Source organism: Varroa destructor, unplaced genomic scaffold, assembly GCF_002443255.2.
Source record: "Varroa destructor unplaced genomic scaffold, Vdes_3.0 BEIS01000004.1, whole genome shotgun sequence".
Taxonomy (NCBI): domain Eukaryota; kingdom Metazoa; phylum Arthropoda; class Arachnida; order Mesostigmata; family Varroidae; genus Varroa; species Varroa destructor.
This window is the reverse complement of record NW_019211457.1, coordinates 15,272,746-15,299,138: the sequence shown is the minus strand read 5'-3', so window position 1 is coordinate 15,299,138 and position 26,393 is coordinate 15,272,746. Positions and strand designations below refer to the sequence as shown.

Below are 26,393 nucleotides of genomic sequence, written 5' to 3'. Positions count from 1 at the left end.
GTCTAACGTGAAATGATCAGACAAATGCACAGTACAAAGCTTTGATAACAAACTATTCGTAATTCCTAGTTCGGAAAAACACAATCCCAAAGAAAATCATTTACGAAATCCCTAGTAAAAGAGGAACTTCGATACACACGGACAACTTCCTTAACACTAATACATTTCATCACTTTCAAAATCTAGTAGTATAAAAACAATTCATAATAAAACAAACAATTCAGCTGCTCATAGTCAACACACGCCAATGTTCAATTGTTTCACTTACAGATCTTTGACACTGCCACCCGCTTCCCCAACGGTAAAGAGACCCCAATGACCATCATGTGAAATCTGATGATCTCTGCTTACCGATGTCGCACTAGCAGTCGACCGCGTCGGCGATTTAGAAAAGCAAGCAAGATCAAGCAGGAAAGGCTTAATAGGCAAGAATGTTTGCAATAAGTGCATCTCGATTATGGAAATGATGAAACCGAAAGAATAATTTCATTCGTACAAACTTCGCACTATTTACGTATCGCCAGTGGCAACATTCATGTGACGTAGGGTACGATAACATGATGTACTTCTATCTCATGCCATTCGCGTGAAACATGGGGAAAAATATATACGTGTGGGTATGTCAGCGCGATATTTCTTTCAACTGGTTCGAATCTGCCTTAAGCTCAAAAGTAAATGGTTCCACGAACTCTATCATTGCGGTGGCCGGGCAGAATTAGTTATGTTGGCCTAGAATTTTCGGGATTTGGCTACATTTTATCTACAAATGTATCTCTTTTTTTCGTTGACAACAATCGGCATGAGGAAGTTATTTTTTCGTGCTGATTGTGGACAGCTACACGGTATGCGTTTTATGCGTTGGACACCTTCAATCGAAACTGGCTTTAGGGTTTCCTGCTATGTATTATTATTATCACTGTCAATATTATAATCATTATTACTATCATTATTATTCGTATGTATACCAGAACTACATTTAGTACAAAAATAAACTTTTGCAAATAGCAGAAAATGTTTATCAAATCTGGTCTGGGGTACAGCGCCTGTACGAAACAAACATTCTGAGCGTTGAGCGGCTGGGGCTCAGTATGAACCTAACAGACACGGTAGCTGGGAGAGCAGTTGAGGGCAACGATTAGTTGTCGTAATCAGGTTTATTTCTTCTAAGTAAATACGAACTCGCCATCTTTATTGAAGTGGCATTTCGGATAAATAAGTCTGTCGTTCTATCCTAGGATACAAGAATAATAAAAGGTGACAGTAGAGAATGAGAAACAAAGACAACAGGCGCAAGGTTGGTTGATATTTTTCGCTTCGGATCCTCAGAGGTTATATAGGTGTTGAAGTAAATGTAATAGGTAATCGGCGTAGATTGGTTGTATACAACCTTTATTACGGTCTTTCCCCATTTCCAGCAAAAAAAGTATTTCTTATTTATATGTAAAAAGCCGAGACTACTGACGAGCGGTTCCTGTTTGAATGTGGTAGCACGCGCGCTATGAAACAATCATTAAGGTATTTAGCGTAAATGGATAAAAAACTTCAGGGCTACATATGACCCACTACGATGGGTTGGCAGAGATTTTTCGTTTGCTGCGTATAGCACCATCTTTCTGCTAATGACCTATTCGATTTCTGTTGGGTAAAGGCGCTCTTGTAGGCATATTACGCTCCACGATCGGAGCTCGAACCATGTGAGTAAGCAGCGTGAGGACGACTTCTACCTTATGCTGACTGTTTAAAGATTCCATGAAATCTGTTGTCGAAAACTGCACAACACCGCGGGTCTATATACAACCAAGAGCACTGAGAAAGGCGAAAAACCCATTTGTTGAAAATACCTTTGCGTCTATTATTAGCCATTATGCATGGGCCTAGGGATTTTTTTACCGACGGTTTCACAAGATCCGAGCGAACGAAGTCGAGTATGACACTGGTGTCTGGGCTATATTGTCTAGTATCAGCTTGCTTGTTTCCTAACTAGTTCATTTGATAGGTTTAGGACAAACCAACTATTTCGACGTAAACAGCTCTTCCGCCAGCGGCTTTTCACGACACTCTTTTGTTTACAGGCGAATATCAGCTTGTCTCTTAAACGCCGAACGGGTGCTGTTCCGCACCCTCGCATAGCCACTCATTCACTGACCATTCCACTTTTGGCGGTGGGTCAAATTTGCTCCGGCTTTGTTTTTTTGGGCGTGATGCCACATGCAGTTCGTGTTGTTCACTAGTAATGACTGTATCCTAAAATGGAACGCACTTGATTAACAAATTAACTGTTTATTTGTAATCGTTGTTCGCACAACGTACTCACTCGCCATTTGGCGTCGTCGTTCGGCTTCCATCTCTTCTGACGTAACACATCGTCTGCCTTTCCCAAACTAAATTAATAAGGATAAGTAGACTGTGCTAGTAAATCCTCCTATGCGACAAGGAAAATGGCTCCCTTGTGCTTATGCTTGAAGGTTACAAAAAGTTTAAATTCAAAACAACAACAACTTTAGATTCGCCATATCTGACGGACATACACAGCATGTCATCAGTAATATGTGCTTGGAGCGTTCAGTAATACTGGAATATTAATATCTAAACAATTCAATAAAGAATATCCATGTACGTTCTAACAGGTTTAAAGATCCACGTTTTCCTATTATTTGCCTTCGAAACCATCTTCATCATCCATCGAACTCCTCCAAATATCTCAAAGGTCGGTCTTGTTGGCCAATTTTTGAGGACGCGTTAGCTGATTTCATAGATTCTGCACACACTATGGCGATAATTATAGTTTCTCCAAGATTTCTCTTTTACTGTGTTCTACGAACAGGCTTCCCTCATTCGGAATGACCAACAACCTCATCCCTGCTTTGTTTCCGACTCCTATTACATTGTGACTTCTTCTATTTTGAAGGAATCACTGATTAATTACGGGCCTGTTACGCTAGTATTTATTACAAGCCTGGATTACACCGTTTTCTTTTACACTAGTGTACGTAAAATCAAATAAAATACCGACGAAGAGAATCGGCTGCTTAACAGTATGGGAGCCCAATGTTGTGGATATGGATTATTATTGCCTCGCCGGCATTGGCATTTGTCCTCGGGATAGCCACACACAAATACGCCATTCTCGGTCCTGTCTTGAGTATCTCCTGCTTTAGCGATTTACCAATCTTTATGGAAACTCCTCGGCATTCTGACCAGCTAACCCACACCAACTCCAGGCCCTCGTCCTTCACAGCTAAACGCCGCTTCCTGTGTCGTTCATTAGGGCGCGTAAGCACGTAAATAGCAAGTCTACACTGCTACTGAATCGAGTGGTTAGGTCGGAGCTCGCCTTTCCGGTAAGTTTGATTGCTGGCGGCCTATACGGACTGTGTTGGTAAATGCAGCAGTAAACCGACCAACGTCGTTTTTGGTCGCGTAATAAGTCGCGGAAGTTTGGTCAGGGCTCGACATCGTCCCTAGCACCAAATCATGAATAACGAGGTCGCTCCTCTAGGACCGGCTGACTACTGGTTTATCGGTGAGAACCTACATAGAACTCGGTGATTCCGTTTCGTTTCTGTAGAGTTTCGCAAAAAAAAACCACTGAGTTAATTCCTCTGCGTGGATCTCGTGTAGCACGCAAACATCAAGCTTCTTTTTGTAGCCAGCTTTCCTTGGATGATTTAAAATTGTTTGGTAATGAATGTCTGTCTCCATAGCCATATCATCATCATCAACTTACGAAATAATTTCATCTACATTTTTGTAACTGATGGACTATTATGGAGCATCTCAGAAATTCCGATGACAGGATCATCCTTTGGCCGTTTCCTCGGCGTAATCAATAACGTATCTTGACTATGAATAGAATAAATTGATTGCCCGAATCGCAGAAATGATTAAACTCGAATTTTCGCGTTCTGCCTTAAACATGACTATAGGTATCCTAGCAACCGGAGCAGACCTACCCTTGCCAGATCTCAACTTTCAAATGACGCGACAGGTAACTTTGAAATTATCCTAGCAAAGAGAAAAGTCAATAATTATTCGGCCAACACATGTATATGGCGCAAGACCGCCTTGGGGCAGCGGTGAAAGATTCGAATTGGGGAATCCAGTTGCCAGGTGTGGCACAGCTTGACCGAGGTAACTCAGGCAACGAAGCGGGCAAGCGGATAACCTTCGTGATGTTCTCATAAAAGCGATAGACGCTGGCAGACAACCATTTTTCATGATGGAAATAAAATTGTCGTCCTTATGTCCTATCTTGTTCTCAGAGCTTGATTCATTTGGCTAAGAGCGATCACTACGGACAACAAAGCTGAGCCTGGCTTACTGCGGTGTCAGATCCCCACACAAATATCCGTACCACATTCACCTAGAAATCACAAGAATGCCCCAAAAATATGCAGTGTGAATGACTTTAACTTCAACTTCATATCGTTCATATTCAATAACACCTAATAAATACAATATATGAATTCCAAAGAATTACGTAGGAAGAATAGTCTTTTCCTCGTATCTTTTATCTCATTTTTGATAACGGTGGAATATTAATTCAGGCTTAGTTGCAGTTTTGTCGGTTTTCTGGCGTATGCTTATAGATAAGAAGTGTCCTTCATGAGAAAAAATCAATTGGCGTCAGGCCTAGGAAACTTACAGGGTGTTTTGTGAAACTTCTTCGTTTCATCTATCGGTTTGGAGATAAAATACGCTGCTACGTTATGGTGGTAGTGCGCAAGTGCTTCGCTCTGTTCCAAATAAAGTTCGCCGTTTGTTACCAAGCTGCTCTCAAATATGCGGTAAAACAGATTTGTGTAGTAAACTTAAATGAATGGCATCGGTCTCTGGACTGTCAAGAATTTTAATCCTATCTCAGTGGATATTTTTTTAGGACATCCTCTACTGTGCCTGGCTCAAGACGTTGATTGTTCCTTCGTCGCACAATGTGTCCACGTGAAAACATTTTCTACTGAATAGCAAACAAATGGCCTTATATTCGAAAGACGAATAGAGTTAAACGATCGTTTAATTAATACAGCTCGCTGACTGGGAGCCGCCGTCCACTGCAGGCTTGATGCAGTAGATGCATTTCATTGCGTCTTAAAATAGCCTAGAGGAGATTACTGACAGTTATGATATGAACTCTTATAAAAATTTATAACAATGACCGCAGCTATGGAGGTGTTTATTACAAAACGGAGTAAAGCCAATTTCAGTTTGTCGTTTCAAGATGTATTACGTTTTATTATCTCGCTCCTGAAAACCCGGTTGCAAGGCTTTGCCGTACGCAATAAGCATGTACGAGCGCCACTGCAAAAACTGTCGCGAAGCTTACTTCCGCGCCAGCTCTCGCTGTTGCTGCTCATAGTTGTTAATTTCAGCCGGCGACTTTCCAGTCGAGGCCTACTCACATCAAACAATTGAAGTCTTCATCTGCATCGTCTGCATATTTTTTTTTAAATCTACAACATCGTGGATCTGCTTCTCACCTACAAATGCACCGAGCGCAAATAACAGCGTATCTTTGACACTACTTTATGTTTCTACCAAAAACAAGAATGATGACTAGAAAAAGCAACACGAAACGAAAACAAATGTAGCACGTTTGCTCTTTCGGACATGTTGATTTGGATAAAAATGAGAGCATCAAGAAATTGTCTTTTTCAACGGACAACACAGGGTATGGATCGTGTCGGTTACGGTAGGTTACTCTTACGACACTTATTTCCTTGGGATCTTTGTATTGAAACGACAATCTCAGATCCAAGAAGCTGAGAGGGGCGCGGAGCAACATTATAGGTCGAATACGATGCACTGGTCTTCGGTCAGCACCTAACTAACGTGAATACGCAGCCTGAACGTTCCCATGGACCACATTATTGGACATGCTTACAAGCAAAATAGCGTAACAATAGCAATAGTACAGTAACATGACAATAGCGGTAAGGGTCAATAAAATGACCAAACTTCCAGCGATGCTGGCGGGGCCTGTTGATGAAGTTGTGCTTCCGAACTTCAACTTGAAACTTTTCCTATGAATTATGGAGACATTTTTCTGTCGCAGCGCGATTTCAAACGTTTTACGTTCGACACCGCCTTGTTTACGCCAGCTCACCAAAGGCCTAGCACCTATTCCCGCTTTTTCGAAGAAATCGTTTCGAAATTATTTTACTGCTCACACACAGACAGCGATAACATTGCGAAATAATTTCGAATGACTATTCAAGTGTACTATATGTACACTATATGTATATGTTGTAGGCGACGGGGTGAACATCTAAAAAGTTTTTACGAACAGGTTTATTACGTATTGAGTAGATAACAATGCTAAATAACATGGCAATTATAGCATAGCCGTATATCATTATAATTATCATCATTTCCAATGTTAGTATCACCTAATATAGAGTGTTGCCACCAGTGGCTTTAACTTATCTAATATATGGAGATAATTATTAAACGTCGGAGTGGATAAATATCTATTATATTGAGCATAACTACTGAAATTTCTACTACAACGTCTCTACCCGTTAAACCTAGTGGTACGGAAATTTTGGGCTTGAATCCCAAAGAGCCACGTTTGATAACGCAATATGAACAAAATTCAGGACTTCAAACGTCTAATTAACTATTGATAACTGTAATCGTAGCAACTTGGTAAGTTTGCTAAGTGATGGTTAAGCCGCTCCAGTTATTTGAGTGTGCTACTTCTTGCCTATAGGTTTGTTCAATTATGTCAAATGATCGTTAACTTCGAACTGAACGGTCACTTGTCGACCTGTTACAACCTCACGCACTAAATATACAAGCGTACACATTAAGCGTTATCATACTTGAATAAAGAACGATATCATTGTGATACATATTTGAAAAGGGTGCAAGCATTACGCTAAATCTCGTTTCCATACGTTTTTGTAAGTGCCGATCTGAGTTCCCCTTAGAAAGCTCTAGGGGCATTTTACGAATATATGACACAAACGCGACAGGCGTGCCGCGCTGATTGGAAATTGGCTATTATGAAGCATGATTTATTTAGTGCTAATTATATATAGTATGAGGTATGAATGAAGAAAGGTCTTACCATCCTGATAATAATAATTTCGTAGCCTCCTATTATGATGTGTCCGTCGATAGAAGTAAATGTTTTTTTTTTTATGTCTAATATCGTCGTCAGACGTTCTATCACGAAGTGTGTCCATGCTTAAATTTGAACCCAGACCACTTTATGTATCTCTGAAGTCAAAACAAGCAAATATCAACAATCGCTGCCGCCGACAAAACTGCTGATGCTGCTATTGTTAAACAGGTGTTAATTGATGTTGTCAGGTAGTGCACGCTGGCTCGTGTTGGCGGAAGAGTTATTACTGGTTTCCTTGCTAGTTAGACACATTTTGCCCATAGCTGGAGGCGTTCAATAGAGTTAGACACCGTAGCGCTGCCCCGCCGCAAAGATATTCGTTTACATAGGTGAAAATCTATTACTGTATCTCTATAGTGAAATTGCATATTTTTATGCCATTTACTAATTTTACCAGACTGATATTTGCCATCAACGATTAACTGATGTCTATTTTTTCGGCTTAATCGAGAATGTAGATTATATACTACTGCTCAAAAAACATGGCCATATGCATATTTTACAGAGCAGTAGGCATAAATTTTGATTCGGTCACTAGCTAACTAGTGTTTGAACAAAAAACGAATTCGCATACGGTTTCACATAATCCGTATCGATCTATGGTGGTCCTCGAACGAGCCTTGTGGCCTTGTGGACAGAAGTTTCTGGCGTTTGTAAAATAACCTATTTAAAAATCTATACTTTTATTAATATGTAGCCTATGGGCTTGAAGTTTAGCGTGGCCGTATGTTCTATCGCAAAACTCGAACCGTTAGCTTCCGATTTAGTATCTAGGAATTTGGCTGACCGCAACCTACGAAAACAAGTGACGATATTAACAAATCCCTTAGATAGACAAATAGGACACACGCTAAATGATGATTTTTTTTCTGTTGGAAAACACATTTTTATTTACTCAGACATCTTATAACATTTCTTTGTTTCTATACTTGTTTGTGTATGTGTGTCTGCGTGTAATCTGCATACGTAATAAACGCGCCTCTAAAGGCCAGGGCGAAGCAGAGCGCTTCCTACAAGACCGTCCTTATTTGTTTGTATAATATGTCTTCAGCGTCGTTTGATTTCGATGTTTCATGTCAGTAATCCAACTGTCTAGTGAACTCTATATGGAAAGATAATACATGATTTGCTGGGAAAACGCACGATATGCTGCATCGCTTTTTGCCCCGTGGCATATCTTCTAGCGACATGCCCTCATCCTATCATATTACAGCTATTGAGTTTCTATCGGAGGCAGTATCTGCCTTATCTTGTAGCTATCGCACCACAGAATAGAACATCATCGTCTGCTGTATTGATTTCTCGATCGAGCATCAACGACAAGATGACACGCGATGTACGCACCTCATGAAGCGCTCGAAATATTGTACGAGAGCTTTGCTGTTACATGTGCATTGTCGATCCCGCCTGCAGTCTTTGGAGAGACATCGGTTAACCAGCTGCTCTGAGCGGGTACCGTTTCAGCGTCGGCCATCAAAATCCCTCCTCGAAGTACAACAATAATACATATTTTCGCCCATCGACATATTTACTGTTGTGGGTTGCATTTAACATTGCATCCTGCCCCTCACCCAAGCGAGCGGGCAAGGCTGAAGTTAACAAACACGAAATACAAGAAATCCATCTATCATCTGCCTCGATCGTACACCGTGGCATTGCACAATGTACAACATTATTTTCTATGCACAGTTATATCATTAATAATATGTGATAGAGTCACAAGGATAATAACATTAATTATTATTATAATTATTATTAGGGTAGACACCACATCTCACATGTATATATTTCTATACTTAGATATATAGATTTTTGCAAATGGCTCTTTCGCTCGCGCATTCCACTATATTTTTTCATACTAATATTTTATCTTATATCTAGACAATGGGCATTTTTCAGTCTCGTTCAGTAGGTAAGTCTCGCTTTTGAAGGGCTCCCCATCCCACGTAGCGTCTTCATGTGTTCATTTTGCACGGAGATACAAAAAATATCTGTGTACTATTGATTGCATCGTCAAATGTGTTCTTAATCTGTGTTATTTTACCGTTTCGTGTGCGTTGTCTTCGATAAAATCATGTGCACCCTTGAACACTGTGTGAGGCTAAGCGTCTGTTCATCAGTGTGTGTATTTGTGTCTATGTGTGCGGATTTGTTCACGTCGTCTGATTCATTCAAGGTTCCTTCCATGCTGTAGCACCATTGGGGGTCCATTGGAGATTGTTTTTGTACTCTTGCTGCACTACTTCTCGATCGTTTAGAATGCTAAAGGGCGTCACCTTTAGCTTGCTGATACTCCTGTCAAAATATACGAGCAGTTGCGCAGTTTTTCATAATGTATCCACCTTTATAGACTCAATGTATATATATATCTATATATATATATATATATATATATATCGACACCATCGGTAACATGACACAACTCACTGCAGCTGGTGTTTTGTCCGGAGTTGACCTTTTTTCTTGCCGTTTTGTTGGAAATGGTAGCCAAGATTCAAAATGTAATTTTCCTGTTTTCATCGGAGATTACGCAGAGAGAAAGAAGCGACATGAAATCCTTGATTTTCGCAGCATCTCATTATAGACTACAGAGTCGTTATAAAGTGTGTTACTGCGTGCCACTGCTGTCATTTATATTTATTTCGAATATTTAGGAGTAATGCTAGTCAAACAACTAGTTGTATACATTGTTCTGTTATCATCACTTCTTATAGTCACCGCCGCTAAATCGGCTTCGTTTTTCATACAATGCCCAAAGCCCCGAATAACGAGTTGGCTTTTGTTGGATTCGTTGTCATATGATTTTTGCTTTCCCGTCGCATGATTCATCAACACTAACATTATCATATATAGCACGCAAGTCGCGGTCAGGCTTGCTTCGGGTCTCCCTCTTTCGGGACAACCGAAGATGGCTGACGCTTGCTCGCCACGTCAATCAACCAGACCTTCCAACTCAACCAAAACGACTTACTTTTCGATCTATTTACTCTTTCCACTCGATACTGGTGTCTTTACACACATTGTAGTTAACTTCACTGGCAATTGTCATGAAACATAGGGGACAATTGGACCCCACTTCCGTAACACGTTCGCATCGTACGATATCGCGGCCGCTGCACGCCATCTTCACTTATGTACAACAACAACAACAGATGTTATTCATTGCCCAATTGTCTCATATGGGCACATAGCAGAAATTACACAGAGAGTTGCAATGCACAAGGATATATTCAAGCTCATAACAAAAACTATAGTCATAATCTATGTAACACGATCGAGATATTTCGCACTGTTATGTCGTCAACGGAACAGTATTTTCGCAGAAAGCAAACACAGAACAAAACTGCCATATGCCCTATGCATATAGTGGGGCATATACATAAGGCATATGAGGTATTAGATTAGTATCTGAAGAAAATCTACGTTTTTATTTGTTTCTAGCTTGTACCACTGCGACCACTTGGCGTTGAGCTCTATCTATCTATCTGTCTATCTATCGAAATCATGATTGCAATCTTGTCACAGAGCAAAAATGGCTTCGGGCAAAAGTATTTTTCGTTATTTCGATATTCGCTCGCGTTATTTCGGTCTGTAGGTTATGAAGAGCATAGGCTTAGAACATTTCTGGGTATCACAAATCATAATAATAGCAATAACGGTAATAATATATAATAATAAATGTTAATTATCATCATTATTGTTACCGTTGCTGCTACCACCATACATATTGTAATAAATGACCAGAAATCGGTTTATGAAGATGGACGTAACTTTTAAGAGGACGTGGTCGCGTCCGAGAGCTCAATTAATTATCGAAAACAGATAAACAGTAAACGATTAGATAAGATTGACATGCTTTTTGCTTTTCGACGACAAATTTGAGTAAATAGGCTGTAGTTGTAGAAACTACATATGTAAAACTAACTAAAATTGAAAGAATAACTTAAAAATAAATTTCGAAAAAATCTTCGATCTAACTATCATCGGGAATCCACTTTCGGATTAGAAAAAGGGCGAAAGAGAAATGGCTAGACGTATTGCGTTCATTCTAAGACTAGCTTAGGCTACTGCAGGTATAGTAGACGTAGAACAAGGCCGTTTAGATAGCGATTAAAGATCTCCCTTTTGTATTTATCGATTGGAACGAATTTGTCGTTTTACAGCAACGGCAGCGGCGACATAAAAAAAAGGCAAAAAATAGTCGAAACTTGTTCACAAAAACCCCATGATAGCGGGTCTCCGCGCAGGCTTAGCCGCGCTAAAAAAAAGATAGCAAAAAAAAGCAGAAGCCCGAAAAATCTCAAACCGGTGCGAGGGCAACGGCTAACAGCAATGTCTGCCCCGTGTCTACTTTGCTAACAAAGCATCAACGTCGTCTGAACCCGTGAACAACCCGTGCAGCTGCTGAGGCAGGGGTAAGAAATGTGTTGAGGATAAATGGCTCTTACTAATTCGCCTGCCTAGATATGATGCTTATCTCATTCAACGCAGCATACTTTATGGTCAACAGTACAAACATTAACGTCATATCATTTACAATATTTTCTTTATCTATCTAAATAACGCAAGGTGCTCGTATACCTAGTTGGCGTAAGGCACAACGGTTGCCAATTTGAGACATTGCTTTTGGAACTTGCCCGTTTGCTTCGTTTCACAATACAAAAGCGGAAATGCAGTGATTTTGGATATCAACATGTCTCTGTTATCCTGATTGTTCCGAGATGCAAACGTTTGGGCGCACCGTAACGAAACAAATCGTGTTCCGTCTCTAATGCTTAAAAATCAATGCCATATAGTCTAAACAGAACATAACAATAAAACGGATGTCCAGTGTTTAGTAGTACGCATCAAGGACACCGCATCGACAAGTACGCTGTGATTTAGTGTACATTACCATTTCCTTTGTACCCTTCGCAAGTTCATCAGTACCTTCATCTTTTTTTCGCTCTGACACAATACGCCTGACAAAGCGCTAGAGGTTTCTGAGGTGCATGCTGAAAATGGTAAAAAGTTTCTCTCAGCCCCGTCTTCCTCAGCAAGTCCTTTTCTCTCTTTCTGCCTTGCAATCCTTCGTACAGAAATGTTATCTCATCACGATATTGAATTCTTGCGGTCGGATAATAATTGTCCCTCTGTGCTTAAGCAAGCGCTAGGCCATATTGCGAACAACTAACAGATTCTGTATCAACTGTTGATGGGTTTGTAAGACGCTAGGGTTGATCACTGGCACACCAAGAAGGACGCTCTGCTTCGGGCATCCTTGTTGGTTCTCATCGCCTAGCAGTGGAATAACACCGATAAGATCGCGTCCGAGAGCTGACGATGCCAAGGACACGTCAATCAACGGAAGACTGCCCGCTTTTTGTGATTGACCCTCGTCAAACGAGCGCGTCCTGCATCGAGTCGGTATCAAGTCGTCGTTCCGACAGAACACCTGACCATCGCAATCCTGCTCGTGTCTCTGATAGATACTACGATAGCTGAACAGTTTGTTGCATTTGGCACAAGCAAACTTCTTCATATGCGTCTGCCTCGTATGCTGAAGCAAGTCGTGCTTTTTTGCAAAGCCAATCTTACACACGCCGCAGCGGAAACTCTTCGTGACAGAGATGTGCATTTGAACGTGATAGCGGTACACATGTTTCGAGTTGAACACTTTATTGCAATCAACACATAGAAATTGCCGTTTAGGCTGTTTGCCCGTATGGGCCTCCGCATGCTCTTTCGCTGATCGATGGCTAGGGTCGCAAGAGTCCGAGTCATCGCTCTTGTGGAGCGGTTTATGCGACGGGGCGCTGTCCGATGACGAATCACAGCTTGAGTCAAAGGATCGTTTCCGGCTACTGTTGGCCGATAAATCCTCGGGTACTTGCACGCTTGTGCCGATCTCGGTAGCCGCCGATGACGAATCGTCGATCGTGCAGCTCGGCTGGACATGATGCGATTTAATGTGGTTTTCCAGGTCTTCCTCCGACGAGAAGTCGACCTTACATGGAATGCAAGTGAAGGCCATTTCCTTGCTGGCATTGTTGTGGCAGCCGTTTGACAGCGACGGCTCTTCTTTCACGACCCTGGATAATGACAACGGCTCATTCTGTTCGTCGTTTGGCTCCGCAATTGCTGATCGGTAGCAGTTGTTGATTGCAGCCTGTAGTGTGGCCACGCTGCCTAAACCTACTGGGTTCGTTGCCGGCCCATGCGCCTCCTGAATGTGTAAGATGAGCTCTTTTTCGTTAAAGCAGCGCTTTCCGCATGCCAGACACGAGTAGGGTGACTCCTGGATGTGCTGGAACAAATGTTTGCGACAGCCGTCCGTGTCGTTGTTCAGCGTCTCGTATGGACAGAACGGGCAGTGCCATGAGTTTTGCGGAGACATGCTCGACTGCGATGGCGGCTGCGTAGGAAATCCAAGCGGCGTTTGCATCAGTGGTGAACTGAATAGGCCCGGAAGGAAAAGTGGGTTCTGTAGACGTGTCGATGTCGGGGGCAGTTGTGCGAGTTGCGAATTGCTGAAAACGGGAAGGCCTGCTAGACCTGGTGGCGTCGATGTGACCGGCTCAGTGGACACAGGCCGGGTTGGTATTGTGCCGGCAGGCGAACCCAACTCGGGAGGTGGGTAGACGGTTTCCGCAGCAGCACCTGGACTGCCGCTGCCATCGAGAAGCGAACTGGGCGAACCCGCTCCTGTCGTAAGGTCATCCTGGCCACCACTTTTCGACCGCCTGCGATCAAGCATATCAGTAGAGATCTTGTGCCGGTTACGAAGATGGTGGAGGAAGACGTTCTTCTGCCGATAACTCCGATGACATAGCCCGCAGCGATAGGAGGGGGTCTGGCTGTGAATCGCCTGCAATATCGAAAAACGGCCAACGAAAAACGCACAACAGAAAACGAGAGAGAAGCGCAAAAACAAAAAAAAAAAAAAAGAATCATTAGAACGACGAAAATACTCCATTAGAGTAGGCTCAGTACCCATGCGCCCATAAGGCTATTTCTGCAAATTAACAACCACTATTGTTACAGATATCGGTTCTTCTGCGTCTCGAATAATTGCCCTTCGACGAATATTGGTCGGGTAAAAGGCACGGGAAACGAGCAAGAGCGTGAGCCGGCTGATTCTGATTACCATACATATCAGCCTATACGATACAATGATCGGTACCTTGAATACAACCACCGTTCATACAATTAGGGCCAGTAGACGTTTAAACAGAGTTAACACGCATTCCATAATTGCATGGCTGTTATGGCTTCTTTCATTCGTCAAACTCCTACTTGTTACGATGTGAGGCCGGTACCTAATCGATGAAGTGCGATAGACCCACAGCTTTCCACAGTAGAACTATATATGGCAAGCAGATCTTAGTGACACGGTCACGCGTTGAAAATTAGTATACACGATGTATCTAAATATACCAATATATACACACACATACTTACAAACACAAACAAAAATACCCACATTATTTTATTAGTGCCTATGACAAACAGCCTATATTTTTCCAGTACATAAGAGATGTATGATAATTTAGTTATGCTTGTGTATATCATACGGGTTTTTTTTCTTTTGTTATGCAGTAACTTAAGCCAAGGGTCATCGAAAAGGATCCAAATTTTCGACTATATACATATATATATATATGTTCTAACCGTTTCTATAGTCTGTAGGATTGACGACAAGCCAGTGATCTTCGAATGACCTTCCACCGCTTAAATAAACAAAAAACTCCGTTCTTTACGAGGCGACGCAAGTTCAGCTGCGAATCATGTCCTGCATCCGAACGGTTTGTGGCCAACACAAGCAGGGCCTGTTGAACAGTGTGCCGATTGAAACCAAACACCGCCGACTCCACAAAAGGCACGCACGCAATGAAGGCCGTCAACTGCGAAAACATTATAGCAACTGGGAACAACAACGCTAAGGATCGGGTTCGAATCCGCTGTGAGATCAAGCCAGACAGCAAAAGCCAAACACCTGCTGCTGCCCAAATTATGCAGCCTGATCCGCAAGAAATCTGATGCTTTGACGCATTTGCGACCGATTGCTTTGGATCGACATTTTCGCGCGGGGGAGACCTGATGTCTCTTTTAGAGGATGTTGGAAATGGGACGCCGTTTGAGGAAAGAGAGAGAGAGAGAGAGAGAGAGAAATTCTGTTCGGATACCCCGACATCGAACAGGGTGGAACGCTGTCCCGACTCCCGAAAAATATAAATGGAGATTATTCTCTGCCTTCTGCTACTATTTTTGCCGTGTTCCGGTGACAACCCACCCCTTGAGCTGGTGGCTTCTAGAAAATCGGCCCAGCAAAAGTATATGACTACAAGGTAGGACCAGGTAGAAAACCACGACGCTGCGGTCACTTGAGACATAAAACCGGGTGCGGCTAGACCATTTGGCTTTATGGAGTTGCATCCCTTTCATGATTTGTGAATCCGACAGAGCACCTGACTGAAGTACCTATTCGGGTACTTTTCTCTGTTGCTCGCGTTATCTCTGTCATAGAACTCCTTTCCAAGTTGCGTCTGGCATCCGAGACGGACTTTTAGGACAACAGAGCTGCTCAGCTTGCTGGTTGGCGTGCGGCCACATCACGGTTCTACAGCCACATATGCACGCCAAATAGCCACAACGTCGTCAAATTTTCATCTTTAACCAAACGGGCCCGGAGGATTTGCAGGCTGATGAGTGTTCGCTCACTACTATGAATGCGACTGCCATTGAACGGCGGAGAGGAATCAGAGGGGAGGACGACGAAGTGGCGTCGAATGTCACGCAACAGCAACTGCCACAACCGCATTATCCATCAGCAGAAATTACGGCGTCTCAGTCTACACCTACCTATTTTCTGCCCATCGAAAGAAGAAATAGCTATTGCCTTCGTTACTCCCGAGACTTCCTATGTTTCCTATGACGGTGGCTTGGACGAAAGCCAAACAAAACTCGTGGGCGGGCCTAAGAGTTGGCAGCAAGAAGCGCTTGGTAGATTCGTTCTATTTAGGCATTCATTCTCAGGGCACCACGTTTTGCCTTGAAAATTTGCGGCAGGATTCCACTGTAGCAAAGGGCGACCGGCAGTGGCCGGCGGCCTGGAAAAGAAGAAACCAAGATGACGGCTGCACCACGAATTCTACGGCAAAGCGGGTCTGCCTAACGTTGCTGAACAGGGTAAAAAGGCCAATGTTTGGCTCCCCATTTGGTGCCTGCCTGCCTGCTTTGAGTGCCAGACTGTAAATGTTCGCAGTGCAGGATAGTGGCACTCGTTTTGGTTATGATAGCGATGAAGGAATCGGATATAGGTATAGTCTAGTAGCGGTTCATCATAGTTGTTGTTGCGGGTCATCATGACAACGAAATCCAGTCAACGGCACTTTTCGGCGAATTGTCATCTTCATTTGTGTGCTGACGAAAATGACCATACCGGCGTCACAGTATGGCCTAGGTACTGTATCACGCCATTGGTTTGAGCGGAGTCGATTCGATTGGAACAGCCGGCAATAAACGAGCAGGCCCACTGTACGTACTCTGGACGATGGACTTGAACCGCGAAGAAGAACCGCTCGCAGAACTCCGCCGCTACAACATGGAGAAGTGAGACGAAATGCAGAAGGAACGCTGTAGTCGCTTTTACGTTGGTTGTTCAAGATTGGGTAGCTGTGATTCAACTAATCTAAGTACAGACAACATCGCAAATAAGGCCATCACTTCTACTCATTGTTTTAACACAGCCAAGACACCGGCCGGCCTGGCTGCCTGCTTTCGTGCCATGTTCCCCTGTACGAAACAACAATCGATCTCGAACGGCGACCATTCAGGTATACAACAAGCACCACCCAAATACGAAGACCAATGGATGTTACTTTTAGACATCTAGACATAGCGGAACGACCAACAGGGAGGGGCGAGAATCGAGTTCAGGAAGAGCGACCCAGTACGAACCAGCCACAGCATCTTGGCGTCTTCCAGGTATCAACGACGGGCAATCAGCCTGAAGTAGTCAGCCTCCTACGATGTTCGGATGCTTAACGGGGTTATGGTGCTAGCGGTGACCTGATGGCCGGCTGTCCTACGGTAGGCCTGCTGCACAGTCCTACAGCATGCAGGCCGATGACAGTAAACAGTTCGCGGTAGGACCAGCTAGTGTCTGAAACATTCGACTTAGTTGGTCCTGATAGAACTAGGCCGGGCGCTTCGGAATGAACCAGCTCCGGCGCTATGGCACCGCCGCTTCATCCACCGATCATCGATAAGCCTAGGCGTACTGAGATGCATACGGCATTAGGCATAATGTATATATATAGATGGGGCTGGTTAAGATGAAGGGCGAAAGGAAATAAATAACAGCACCTAGTCGACAAGCGTACCCATATAGACAAAGCGAGAGGTATAAACAGATACCTACAGAGAGAAGGACTATGCAAAATTGGGTCTTCAACCACCTTCAGACACGCCCCAAAAGAGTGAAACTGTCTGACCACAGAAAAGACCATATGCGAGATAGCGCATAGATGAACCACACGCTGGTAGTGCTGCCCAGCTACGACAGAAAAAGCGGTTTTGGCCGACGATGAGCATATGCCCGGGAGCATTTGCCATACCGTAGAAATATAGGAGAACCTATACAGCGAACGGTACCATGACGATGCCGGTCGGCGGCCACCTTTTCTACGCTAGTCGTCCGACAGTCGTCTATTTTTCGCAGTCTTTTCATCTGGTAAAAGGCGGATCGAGACGCTATGAAAAGACCAGCTCCAGTAAGAGAGAGCAGATTTATTCAACACGACTTTGTGGAAGTGGTCACCGAAGTGACGGCAATGATAACGGCGAATTGCCCAAGGGCATATAAGCTGTACGATTATACTTAAACAGATGTGTCTATGTACGAACATGTTTGCGTCCCTATGTATGTAGCATAGGAGTATACTGGAGATTTACGTTGAGTGGGAAATCACTATAATCGATATGGGACGGTTTCTTTGGATCGAACCTTGAAATTGTACAATCATCAACAAAGTGGGCCATCGATGCCGAAGCCGAAGCCATTGAATGTCTGTACCAAACGTTTCTGACGATAGTTGCGCAGAACACGCTACCGCCTCTGCTGCTGCTGCTGCTGTCGCTACCGTCACCAGCGAAACGCCAGCGTGTCGCGCGGCTGCTGTTTAGACGGAACTCAAACTTGGGGCGGTGTACAACTCCACGAACCTCCAAACTCAACTTCGAAGGATATGAAGACCGTCGACTGAACGCTACAAGAAGAGGTAGCGAGCAATTTAAGAGTGCGTATCAAGACCGTACGAAACAAAGCAGTTCGACGAAGCCGACTTCTAAAGCATTAGGCAGCCATGTATAGCAATGAGGCGATGCTAGAAAATGAACCTACTTTTAGCATGAAGTATAAAAGAGACTGATGGGTGAGCTAACTGAGTGGACCTTATCTGCCTACAATTACCCATTAACTAGCCAACTATTAAAGGAAAGCAAACGGGTTAAAGGCGAGGTTCATTTCGAGAACTCGGTGTTCGTGCTATAGAGGATGCTTCTGTGTGATGCAGGCGATTGCAAAGAGATTGAGACGAAACATTCAAGCGCCCACTTTGAAAAGGAGAATAAATAATACCGAATTGCCAATCGAAACAGGCCGATTTTTTCTCTTTCTTTGTCCTTGGTTATATCATTTACACGCGTCACTTTTAATGACCCATTTGGTTCTTCTCGGTTATACTTTTAGCACATATTCGACAACTTACAAAACTTATCAGATACCGCTAGCTAGCTAGCTAGCTGTCTGTCATTTCTCGGCAATAGCGGTAGGAGCGGACATTGAGGAAAATATTTGAACCTTATCAGAAGTACGGTCCCGCCTATATTGAGTCATTTCACTCGGAGTTATCGAAAGCGACGTTTATAGACAGCTATTTATTTATATGACAACGATAGTAATGGAATTGATGCATATATATATATATACACTTCTGAAGTCTCTGCTCTGATGTCCGTGCCATTGTTTGTTCAGCGATGCTGCCGTCGCGTCCAACAATTCCAATTGTTTACTGGTACCATTTGCTAGCTGGCACTTGTATTGCTTCTACTTTACGAAAACACGCATATAAAAAGAGTATCTCCAGCCAACCTTCATATCTCAGCCTAAATTATGAGCCTATAAGTGTGAGCCAGACAGGAACGACACAACGATGCGCGTCAAATCTTTGTATATGATGACGACTTGACAAAGCGGGCTTTGCTCTATGACTTACTATCTTGTTCTTCCGCAGCAAATTTAGCGTGTTGTAAGTGCATGCAGAAGCGAAAATATCATTTGGTGCTCCAGGTTACGGTACGGCAGCTGACTGCTTAGGGGTTGCACAACGTAGCTCTATGGCCGGATACAAAGTAGAGGTGAACCCCTTAGAAGATTCTATTCGGGTACGTTTGTGAATGCTTGAGATTAAATGTAAACTGGCCATGATAATATGGCATGACTATGGATGTATTCGAGCTACGCAGTCTCACAGGGTACAGCATGCAGTGATGATCAACACCAGCGATCGCGTTATTGCCTAGAGGCATCTAGATCCTTTAGCTTACTCCGCCTATGAACTAGGGCACCGTTGGAGTCGAATTTGCCACCGCCCTTTTGCTCAAACACATTTTGTACCTTGATGATGACGAGTTAGAGAGCCACGCAATATTTGCGCAGAAATTCCGAGCACTTCTGACATTTTCGTGTACGCACAGACAGAGACACTTCGCGAGCTTACACTTTAGACGTACTGCTTGTTCAGCGTTGTATGCAGGCCAAATAGCTCATATCGTTGTTGCGGCACCGGTGATTCGCTTGAGGACAGACACGAACAAGCTTCCTTATCATTGCCTGCCGGTCTGCTGCAGAGTACAAACAAAGGATAATAAAGACAAACAGCGAAGTCTAGCAATCCCCGAGATCTCAAAACTCCGAGACCTTCACAAACTTAAAACACCAGAGACACAATCCCACGAGAGACTAACCGACAAACAATAAGCAACAGCGATCACCCGGTTCAGAGTCTGCGGTAGAGATCCAAGCGGCAAGAAGACGAAATCTAGTTCTTGCTACTTGAACCAACAAGGGGTAGTGGCTAACGGCATGGCCGTTCCCTAATAACTCTTAAGAGCGGTCGTAATCCACGTAACACATTCGGCCTTGCCAGAAATTACAGGGAGGAAAGAGATCAACGCCGACTATCGATGAACGAAGATCCGAACGCCAGCATGTCGGTGTCTCTCTAGCACTCCCCAAACACATTTGCCAGCTTTAAAAAAAAGCTTTTTAACTTCACAATGCAACAGCCCGCGGCCTTCAGGCCGATTGGGGGGCCAGTCATCCTGTTAGTTGCCTAACTAGCCGGGCCGAAGCGTTCATCGCATCAGTCCATGCAGCCGCAGCATCTGCAGCAGCAGTAACAGTTTGAGCATCATCATCATTATGTGTCGCTCAAGAAGTCCAGTAGACCTATTCGCAGAACGTAGCATCCCTGGTTGCGTTCGGGCAGGTGTGTGGGGATTGGAAGGAGGGTAGTGATCTACCGACTACACGCTTCATACGCTTACATGGAGCACTACATACACATAGGAACTAGCCGATAGCAAAGAAGGCGGCCCAGTGCTGTTGAAACGTCGGCGCTAGCGTCGCCGGCTGTTTTTTGTGGGTGTTACCGATTCCGCTGCAATTATTGCTGCTTTTCGGCTATTTCCGTTGGGACCTTAAACGTGACAATATTGTTATTACGCAGCAGTGGCAGGCGGCTTGTACAAAGTAGATGGCCCGGTATGGACGCTAGCTAACACTAGGTATAAGTAAGGTACTTTTCGAGTGTATAAGCTGATATCTCGTGTCTATTGCGCTGGAATCTTGACGAATCCAAAGAGCTGATAAAAGTTCTTGGCCGACCCTTCGCCCGACGCACCCCTGCGCCGGTGTATAAAGTCTGCTCAGCGTTTCTGTTTGCTTTCTCACAGTGCTTGAACTTGCCGAAATTCTGTAGCAGATGGCGCAAAAATGTTGTATCATTACACTGATGTATGCTTACTTCATATTGTAGCATACGTTCATTGGCAAGAGGACGTATAATTACTACCTGAAAAAACTAGACAGCCGTGAGCTGATTGGATCTCACAATATTGCTTCTTTTTTAACTAAATCGTCCAATGAAATATTATTGCAGTGTTAACCAATAGCAGATCACATTAGCTCATTAAATCCATAGGAAAGGGGTCAATCAATATCTGGTGAAGGCCACTGAGACGCATACGTACATGTGCAGGCTCAGCGTTGCCTTGTCGCAAATACGACGTCCTTGTCAATTTGGAGGCGCTGCAGTGCACTACAGGTTTTACCCTTTTTCAAGGGGCCTCGCCCCCTGTTGACTATCTCCGACTGTATCCGAACATCTGATGTAATACACTTAGGCTCCGTCTCTATCAGATCAAAGTGCTAAACTGATACAATCTAGAAAGATCCGGAGGCAACGCATACACCGAAACACCAGAGCGTCTAAGCACATACATTGATGCATCGCTCCGTGCCTATAAGTTCCGACGTTACGAAGGGCAGAACACTCCGTAAAACGCCCAGTGACGCGGGTTCGAGAACATACCTCCTGTAGAAATACAAGGGTCGCGAGACCCGAAGCACAGGCGGATGCGCACAGCAGAAGGACGGCGAATGCCGGGCGAAGATTGCGTAAGACCTCCAAAGCGAACAAAATTAAACTGAGTGCAGCCAGCAACCGTAAAACCAGTATACACACGTGCACATATGTACATATATATATATATATATATAAATGTACGTGTGTGTGCATCATTAATAGCATTCACAAAGCTGCTACAATACCGAAGCACGAATTGGAACAACGAGGCATCGCTAAGAAAGAGATAGAGTTCGGGACACTAGCAATCATCGGCAGTAACTGAAAAAACAACAGCATCAACGATATTATACCAACTGGCAATGGCGGTTGAAGTAGTGAAATGGCGAAAACCGAGATATGGGCATCGAAATGCTTCTGCGACAACTGGATTCTGTACCTTAGCGCACAGACATGTCGCACCGACGACGATGACGCGAACGTTGATTCTGATGGTGCTGATCATGACAGTACGAGGTTGGTCGAAGCCCCCCCCCCCCCCCCCCGCTCTCACAGAAGTGTAGTGCCCGGCGGCAGAACGCTACGATTGAGTCGCACAAATCAACGAGGAAAGGATCGTCGACAACAAGAGGTGGCTTGACTTGCTGCCACAATAGGCGCGCCAGATATTGGCTAGAAACAGATAATTCAAGCAGATAACTAAGGCCATGAGCTTTACCCCACCTCTGTAGCTCCCTGAGTACCGAGTATCCAATCACGCATGCACTGTATGATGCACGAAGGAAATTCACGTAGTTTCATGTACAAATACAACTTCTACAATAAGAATATCGGCAGTCATACCAGCAGCATATATACAAGATGTAATGGAACAAAAGTTCACGAAGTAAGCAGTTGGCTCAACGCAGTGTTGAACGGGTTTATGAGTCCGGCCTCCCACTTCGAATAGAGTAGTACAGCAACTGCTGTCGTCGACGTCTTGCTTTTTGAGTTTTTTAAGCCTAGTGTAGCTTAACATGCCTAAGAGCGCGGCACGTTACGCTACACTGCCTGCGCTCTTTCCTTGCTAGAGCTTCTAGACTAAAAGCCCGTTTCCCCTAAATATGCCCGTAGGTGGCAGACGTCCTAAACGCAGCGCGTTTAGCACTATCACGACCAGGAACAGAATTAAGAGGTGAAGTATTTCAGTAGTCTTGGCACTAATACGAGTGCTAGGAACAGCGACCCGCTTCCCAGTTTGTTTAACTACCGCTGTTCGATTATGGCCGCATACGCACAAAATAACACATGAGGAAATTTACAGACACGCACTATTCACTATTTCGGCTGTATCCGCATCGTTGGCCTCGGTCGTTGCCGATAACGGTTGCAGGTAGGAACGGTAAGCAGCGCTCAGACGAAAAGGTACATGAGGGGATAATAGGCTTGTTATGAAGCGTATTCTTTGCTACACCGGAGATACAGTAAAGCATTGCTCTCACCATAGAAATGTATCTATCCGTAAAAGGTTGCGCGATCTGGTAACTGTTGCTAGAAAGTCTAGTGAAAGCAATTACGAACGCTGTCAAATCTTATTAAGGGCACATGCTTAAGATAGGTGCGCACGCCGGACAGTAGACATGACATCTTGGCATACGACTTTCAACGATGGATACAGAAAACAATTTATCGAAATTTTTATCGCACAGAGTTATGTTTGTATAGTACGCGAATGGTTCATTAGCGATGCTTCCGCAATGAGAAATCGGCCTCTGTGGACACGTCGGATACAGGGTGGTCAGTTTGAGGGCCCACAGCTTCAATTAGACTTTTCATTCAGAGGTCATTTGTATCGTTGTAACGCATTGAACGAACGTAATTATCTTAAACGAGCGCTGCTAAACAGATAGTACGTCGACTGGATATGAGCTCTGATCAATTGGCGATTCAAGATTTCAGAGATAGGTTCAAAGACAAGGAGTTCGCTTTAAGATAATGGATAAAGTTTAATCTCGGACACGGAAGGTGCAGAAGTAAACTGTTTCCGCATCACGTTACGCTTCTTGACGATAGAAGCTGTTGATAGAAGCTGTATTAGAACAACTACTCACTTAAAAAATCAGTTGTTCAGATCTCTTTGAGGAAGGAAACGCTTGCAAACTGAAGTTCGGCTCAAGTGCAGCAAATCAACTATCCGAAGGTCACATCCCTTGTGGTAAACGAGTACGATGGGAAGTCGCCAGAAACAAGACCATAAAAACGCATCATTCGTATCGCCGAAACATCGTCTCTTTTCAATTAACTTATTGCGCGAGTTCTTCTGCGATGGCTCCTCTCCAATGTAGCGCCAATGTAGCATTATTTAAAAGAATCTTTGAAAGTCGACTGAAGTATCCCGAAACGAATTATCCCAACGCCCAGAACCCGAAAACTAGTCTATTTTCCAAGAACAAAGACCTAAAAATCCTCGTTGCCTGCTAGAAGCTACCCTGTCGTCCCTTCGCCCAAAACCCTCACTGGATACCTGCTTCACACTCTTTTCCCACTAGTTCGACCTTTGTATCATAGTCGATATCAGAGATTTCACCTACCTTGTGTCTCATCAGGGTTCCTTTCTGTCGAAAGCTGCGTCCACAGTGTTGGCATGTATAAGGTTTAAGGTTCTGATGGATGAGGTAGTGCATCTCTAAAGAGAACTTGCGCGAGAACACCTTCAGGCAAATGGGGCACTGTACGTCTTTGAGGGCCGGGTTAAGTCTGCCATTTGCAGCGGCAATCGCCTGCGTCGCTTGAAGAGGCGCATGTGCAACAGGCGGAGGCGAGGCCGGGGGTCCCATCGAGGCCACGTCCGATTTCTGATCATCGCTGTCGTGCTCATGGGGTGGTGTCGTCACTACGGAGAGCTCCCCGCTATCGCGCAGCGCCTGAAGACTCAAGCTCGCTGTAAGCAAATCTGGATGCTCTGTCGCCATCGTGGGCAAACTGATCTTGAAGTTCATCGTGTGGTGACCACTGGATTCCAAATGACGGGTGACGTCTCTCAGACCCTGGTGAGCGCACGACACTGTTTTCTTGCAAATCTCACAAAAGAACACATGTGGGTCTCCGCTGGCTGAGCGCACTATATACGGCCACTTCAGAGTCCACTCTGGTTTGAACGTCGAACGGTAGCCGTTTTGCTGTTGTTGACTATGATGAACCTGCGTTTGAACAGGGTTCACTGCTTGCTGCTGCTGCTGCTGCTGCTGCTGCTGCTGTTGTTCTTCACCGTAACTAATGTCGGCGACCGCAATTCCTCCGAGGTTCAGCGACTGGCTGCGCTGCTGACCTACTCCTGACTGAAGGTTTTCTCTATTTAACAACACAGCACCGCTGCTACTTCGCCTGACAGTATAACGGCTACCCACAATGGTGGCAACACCACCGGCCGCACCGCTATTCAGATGGCGCGACCCCGGTGTCGGAGCGAAACTGACACTGCCTGATCTAGCTTGCTCCTCCGATAGCGAATGGCGGAGCTCGTGATGGTGGCGGCGGTGGTGGTTCTGGTGCTGCTGCCGCTGTTGTGTGTGGGTGGCCTGCACGGCGCTCTCGGAGAGGACCGCTGACGTCTGCTCCGTTGGGTAGTCGGCCGACTTGTGCGAAGATAGCCGTCTCAGACCCGTCGACAAGTGGCGGTCCTGTTGCTGCTGCTGGAGCTCTGGATGAGGGCGCTGCTGTAGCGGCTGGTCTTGCTGTGGCCGCTGCTGGTTGCCGTCGCTCGGATGGATGTGGTAGTTCTGCGTGTTGAGAGGATGCTGCTGCTGCTGCTGCTGCTGCTGCTGCACGGAACTGTTGCTCTCTTTGCTGTGACTGCCGGTGCCGTGCTGCTGCTGGAGTTGCTCTGGGGGCGGAGTGCCAGCGTTTCTCCAAAAAGCTTCACAGTAGTTCTTATTGGTGCTGTTCTTGTCGTCGCCTTCAAAATCTCTGTTGTCGTCGTCGACTATGGCGATAGTCACGGACGCCTGCTGCCGCTTAGGTAGTGCGACAGATCCTGCTGCTGCTACAAAGGATGCTAATGCCGGATCGCTAGCGGAGTTGTTGCCTCCGGCAACAGCAGCCTGTAACGCCGAGGGACGCTTGCCCAGGGGCGAGTCTGCCCCCTCCTCTGTCAAGCTTGATGATGGGGGAGGGCAAAGTAACCCTTGTTTGTCTACGATGCTGCTACTGCTACTGCTACTGGCGTTGCACGTATTTCCGAAATCGTTGGCAACCTGGTTCAGCCACTGGGCATTCTCGGCGGTTACGTCTGAGAGCCAGTCGCTAGCCCGACGCGTTGAGGGTAACGAATTTGCAGGGGTGTCGATAGAGTATTGCAGACGAACAGGTAGCGAATGCAGGCGGGGCCGCGTGGAAAGCAACAGTGGCCCTCTGTCGCTGTCAGCGGCCAAACTGGGCGTTAATTGTGGCGTATGCGTTTTTCCGGGGTAAGATGTGCTAGGGGAAATTAAAATAGAATTGTTAGTGGTAGTAGAATTGCCATCAGTGTCATTGGATAAAGGCGATGAAGTTGATGAAGTAAATGCTGACGTTTCAGGAGGTGGCGAAGGGCAGCAAACACGCATGGCGGCTGTAGCTTCCATCTGGAAGAAGGCCAAAAAAATTTAAAAAAATAAGCA

The 26,393-nt window shown here is 44.7% G+C and overlaps 1 protein-coding gene across 11 annotated transcripts in view; it reads right to left on the bottom strand.

The window, feature by feature from the left end:
* The window catches only part of LOC111249724 (uncharacterized), a 126,215-nt gene that overhangs the window by 691 nt on the left and 99,131 nt on the right, over window positions 1–26,393 (bottom strand). For 7 of the 11 annotated variants that reach the window (XM_022803975.2, XM_086985878.1, XM_022803976.2 and 4 more), the window contains 2 exons: window positions 24,327–26,357; window positions 2,315–13,973 (listed from right to left, as the gene is read on the bottom strand). In XM_022803975.2, the coding sequence (XP_022659710.1) occupies window positions 12,276–13,973; window positions 24,327–26,357 (3,729 nt within the window). In that variant the 3' untranslated portion in view covers window positions 2,315–12,275. The remainder of the gene's footprint in view (window positions 1–2,314; window positions 13,974–24,326; window positions 26,358–26,393) is intronic. The other 4 variants (XM_086985877.1, XM_086985874.1, XM_086985875.1 and 1 more) reach the window with 4 other exon arrangements.